Genomic DNA, 5,228 nt, shown 5'->3' on the forward strand with positions numbered 1-5,228 from the left:
GCCCCTCCCACAATGGGGAGATTTCCCCCAGTAGTTTGTGTCTCTGCCCCTCCCCCAATGGCGAGATTTCCCCCAGTAGTTTGTGTCTCTGCCCCTCCCACAATGGTGAGATTCCCCCCAATAGTTTGTGTCTCTGCCCCTCCCACAATGGTGAGATTTCCACCAGTAGTTTGTGTCTCTGCCCCTCCCACAATGGTGAGATTTCCCCCAGTAGTTTGTGTCTCTGCCCCTCCCACAATGGCGAGATTTCCCACAGTAGTTTGTGTCTCTGCCACTCCCACAATGGGGAGATTTCCTCCCAGTAGTTTGTGTCTGTGCCCCTCCCACAATGGGGAGATTTCCCACAGTAGTTTGTGTCTCTGCCACTCCCACAATGGGGAGATTTCCTCCCAGTAGTTTGTGTCTGTGCCCCTCCCACAATGGTGAGATGTCCTCCAGTAGTATCTGTGATGGGGAGAGCTGTGACAATTGGCAGAACTGTGAATGCTGGTGGTGAAATCTCACTGCTGGGCTCCATAGGTCACATGGGGATACAACCTACCGGCATTGTCTGCTGCTGACACAATATATATATATATATAATAAAACCTTCCTCGCAGTGTCATCAAATCTCACTGATTATGACCCACCTGAGCTGCCCTGGATGTTGGCATTCCACACCGGTATCGGCCACAGCATGCTGGCACCGCTGGTACTGGTATAGGGGAGGAAGAGCTCGTAGAATACAGGCTCCGGCACCGCTTGGAAGAGATCGGACACAGACAGCGAACACTGGAATCACCGGGAAGAGAATGACATTATTATGGGCCGATGGCGGAATCATGACAGTGGGAGGAGCTTCAGATGTGGCGTCCATTAGTGTCAGAGATCCCAAACTTTATATATAATATACAAAGTAACATAATAATGAGGGATGAGGATGGAGTCCACCTGAACAGAAGTTATTTGCAGTTTGATGATCGGCTGTCAAACCTGCGTCTGTATCCTAGCAACAAATGAAACTGTATACAATGTATCAAAAAACAGGGAGAGAGGGAGAGAGAGGGGGGGAGAGAGGGGGAAAGAGAAGGAGAGAGAGGAGAGGGAGAGAGAGGAAGAGAGGGAGAGAGAGGAAGAGAGGGAGAGAGAGAGAGAGGGAGAGAGAGAGAGAGAGAGAGAGAAACAATAAAGAGGGGGAGAGAGAGGGGGAGCGAGAGGGAGAGAGGGAGAGAGAGGGAGAGAGAGAGATGACATCACTGGTAGAAATGAAGAGATTCCAGAAACAAAATGGTGACTTACGGTCAGACTGTAGAAGGTCCCGAAATTAAACGCTGCGTCCCGCGTGCTCTGCGTATTCGGACACATCTGCAAAAAACAGGGAAAGCAAACTCTCATCGTCATCCCGACCCTCAAATATATTGTTACTTTACCGTTACAATGTATTGAGAATACTATCAAAGTGACTGGCAGTTGGAGCCAGCTCGGGGTATTTCCAGCAGCCATTGGCTCTCACGTCCCCGTGGATCGGACTCACCTGCAAAGTTCCCCCTTTAAGGGTCTCCCAGCCGAGGAAATTTCCGCGGACGTCGTACTTCGCCAACCGGAACTGGATCTGTCATGAAGCACAGCAAGACGCATCACTGACACTTCTTATTACACTGCGCGCACAATTATTGGGCAAGTTGTATTTTTGAGGATTCATTTCATTATTGAACAACTCCAGAGCTCTCCATCATCCAAAATGTTCATAAACCTCAAACCTGAATATGTAAGAAAGTAAAAGTGAGGTTTTGGCTTACTCAGGAGAATATTTGGGTGTGCACAATGATTGGGTGACTATCAGTGGGCGGGATTATTATGCAACTAAATGGAAAAGGAAAATGTTCCGTCTCACTTGTTTCTTTTCATCCATGGAGCCCGTCAGTCCTCAGCCTCCCCTCCATGGAGCCCGTAGGTCCTCAGCCTCCCATCCACGGAGCCCGTCAGTCCTCAGCCTCCCATCCACGGAGCCCGTCAGTCCTCAGCCTCCCATCCATGGAGCACGTCAGTCCTCAGCCTCCCATCCATGGAGCACGTCAGTCCTCAGCCTCCCATCACCGGCGCCCGTCAGTCCGCAGCCTCCCATCCACGGAGCCCGTCAGTCCTCAGCCTCCCATCCATGGAGCACGTCAGTCCTCAGCCTCCCATCCATGGAGCACGTCAGTCCTCAGCCTCCCATCCATGGAGCCCGTCAGTCCTCAGCCTTCCATCCATGGAGCCCGTCAGTCCTCTGCCTCCCATCCATGGAGCCCGTCAGTCCTTAGCCTCCCATTCATGGAGTCTGTCCCTTTCTTCATCTGTTGCCCATTAACTTTTTGTGCCGCAGCAACCACGGCCCCCCCAGACACTGATCAGAGAGGTGCACTGTGTTCCTTCACCGTAAATCTCCCGGGTAAGAAGGGCCCGCAAGTTCTCAGTAGGGTTTGGGTCGGCCATGTCATTATTTTTTCATCTTGAGGGCCACGCGGTGGAGGACTTGGATGCATGCGATGGAGCATTGTCCTGCATACATATCACGGTCAGACTATTTCCTGGACCACGGCTTGAAGAAAGTGTCTTCTAAAATCTGGCAGGAGGTTTGGGAGTTGATTTTGAGTCTCATCTTCAACCCGAAAAAGGTCCAACCGGCTCATCTTTATTAATACCGGCCCACCAGTACCCCCCCCCCACCTTGCTGGCATCTGAGTGGAAGTGGAGCTCTGTGCCCGTTACTGATCCAGCCACGGGCCCGTCCACCTGGTCCGTCAAGAGTCCCTCTCATCTCATCAGTCCATAAAACCTTTGTAAGATCCGTCTTCAGATATCCCTTGGCCCGGTCCTGACGTGTGGTCAGTGGTGGTCGGGTTTCCTTACCTTGGCCGTGTCTCATAATCGATGATGGAAAACGTTAACATTTTCCATCATCGATTAGTTGAATTTCGATTAGTTGGCTTGCCGCACGCTACTTCTCCTCCCAGCTGCGCCGCACTGCGCGTCTCCTCCCCGTTAATCGAACTCAATAATCGGCTAACTAATTGATTTTGAAAATAATCGTTAGCTGCAGCCCTACATGTCTCTGAGCACCGAACACCTTGCACTTCCGGGCCCTCCAGGTGGGTCGCGGTTCTGGAATATGACGGCCGCTGGAGGATGACGTCTTCCTGGCAGCTTCACGTTTCATTCTTCCCAAATCTTTGGCAGGTAATTTGTGCCTTTCTTTCTCAGCGCGTTTCTTGCGCCCCTGCTGACTGTTTGCAGCAAAACGTTGGATGGTTCTGTGATCGCGCCCCGATATCCGAGCGCCGCGTCCCTCTGAAAGACTTGTTACATTTTTGGACTTTTCAGAGTCAGTTAAATCTCTTTTTTTGGCCCGTTTTGCCCGAGGAAAAGAAGCTGACTAATTATTATGCGCACCTGGATATTGTGTGTTGGACTCCTTAGGCCACACCCCCCCCCCTCATTACACACATATACATCACCTGATATGCTGACATCCAATAAGACTTCAGGTTTATACAGCTTGGAGAGGGATAATATGCATAAAAATGTTGATTCGGTCAAAATACTCACTTGCCTGATAAGTGTGCGCACAGTGTATACAGAGACGGAATTTCATTGTTTTTCTCAATCGGCGGGAGATCACATGACCCCTGCCCATTCCTGGCTCCTCTACACCCTCCGACTGCTGCTGACTGGCAGTTGAATTCTTCTATGGTCAAGCAGCGTAATTGCGCAATTTCTGGTTTACTATTCAAAATAAAAGCCGGTTTGCAATAACGCTCGCCAAAAAAATGTGCATTTTACCAGAGTTGGAGGAGGAGCTAACAACCAAAATGTGGGTCTCCATAGCAACCGGATCCCAAATGATGCTCCCAGGTTTAACTAGGCTCCTAAAAAAAGAGCGAGGCTGCAGGAAACATTGCACTGTGAGCTAATAGGATCAGATCGCATGCAGCCTGTTCATTCTGAGTTCATACCTGTAACGCACGCATACCACATCGGTGCAACTGAGTTTACGAGTGATCCTACCTGAGCGTTCTTCAGGAAAGACAGGTTAGATGGTGCTGTGCTCCCCAGCTGGCTCGCAGTGCTGTAGGTCAGTGGAGGGAGAAAGGAGTTTGCGCTGCAAAGATAATAAAATTGGCCTGACAATAAAAATCTCCACAAATACATTCCGGACATCACAATGTACAGAGGCGGGATCATTGTTCAGACAAGCTACGCCTCTTCTCATTAAAAAGCCGTCCCTGAGCTGAGCCAATGACTTTGCCTGGACTGAGATGATGTCATCAGTCTGCTGCAGGCAGGAGGAAGCATTTCCTCAGTCCCCCCCCCCATCAGTCTGCAACATTGTAACATTGTATCCAGTCACAAGGTAAGAGACTGCAGCAGGGGGCTGATCTGTGTAGCAATGGGGGAAGAGTTTTTCTGCGCACACTAAACTTCCTGTATGGGACCGTCATAACGTCCGTGTTCGGGGCCCCCCCCAGTGACTTACCTTAGGCTGCTGTATAATACGAAGGCCCTGCTGGTGGCAGAAAAGGCGTTCATGATGACCATGTTGGTGAGAGCCTGGCAGGCGGTGAAGTTGTTGTAATTCTGCAGAGAGAGACAAATGGAGGAGTGTAAGATTATTTTTTTTACAGCTGCCACATAATGAATCCCCGGGATTCCCGTCCCTCCATCAAAGCATGTTGCTATTTGCATAGCTCCTCCCAACATCCCGTATCTGCGATTTGGGTTAGGCTCATAAATTGCCGCATGTATGGCTGGCGGTTGGCCAAATCCAGATATCTGGTTGGTCCCTCCAGCTGTCAATCACATACATATGAGACACAAATGTCCTACCTCACACACATAAAAACTGGGGTAGAGATACAAGGACTCCCAGAACGTCACCTTCATCTGCGAACTCTGCGGGATAAAACAAAATGGCGTCATCTACACCATAATTCAATGTGATCGGAAAGCGACGGGGTCGTGTGATCGGAAAGCGACGGGGTCGTGTGATCGGAAAGTGACGGGGTCGTGTGATCGGAAAGCGACGGGGTCATGTGATCGGAAAGTGACGGGGTCATGTGATCGGAAAGTGACGGGGTCATGTGATCGGAAAGTGACGGGGTCATGTGATCGGAAAGTGACGGGGTCGTGTGATCGGAAAGTGACGGGGTCGTGTGATCGGAAAGTGACGGGGTCGTGTGATCGGAAAGTGACGGGGTCGTGTGATCGGA

At 50.5% G+C, this 5,228-nt stretch overlaps 1 protein-coding gene across 1 annotated transcript in view; it reads right to left on the reverse strand.

The window, feature by feature from the left end:
- The window catches only part of LOC108800428 (meckelin-like), a 29,424-nt gene that overhangs the window by 17,478 nt on the left and 6,718 nt on the right, over positions 1-5,228 (reverse strand). Inside the window, exons 7-12 of the mRNA XM_018572412.1 lie at positions 4,846-4,911; positions 4,496-4,596; positions 4,027-4,120; positions 1,514-1,591; positions 1,279-1,344; positions 630-771 (exon numbers count right to left, since the gene is read on the reverse strand). Coding sequence (XP_018427914.1) covers positions 630-771; positions 1,279-1,344; positions 1,514-1,591; positions 4,027-4,120; positions 4,496-4,596; positions 4,846-4,911 — 547 coding nt within the window. The remainder of the gene's footprint in view (positions 1-629; positions 772-1,278; positions 1,345-1,513; positions 1,592-4,026; positions 4,121-4,495; positions 4,597-4,845; positions 4,912-5,228) is intronic.

This window comes from Nanorana parkeri, unplaced genomic scaffold (genome assembly GCF_000935625.1).
Source record: "Nanorana parkeri isolate BGI_ZX_2015 unplaced genomic scaffold, ASM93562v1 scaffold2022, whole genome shotgun sequence".
Classification (NCBI taxonomy): Eukaryota; Metazoa; Chordata; class Amphibia; order Anura; family Dicroglossidae; genus Nanorana; species Nanorana parkeri.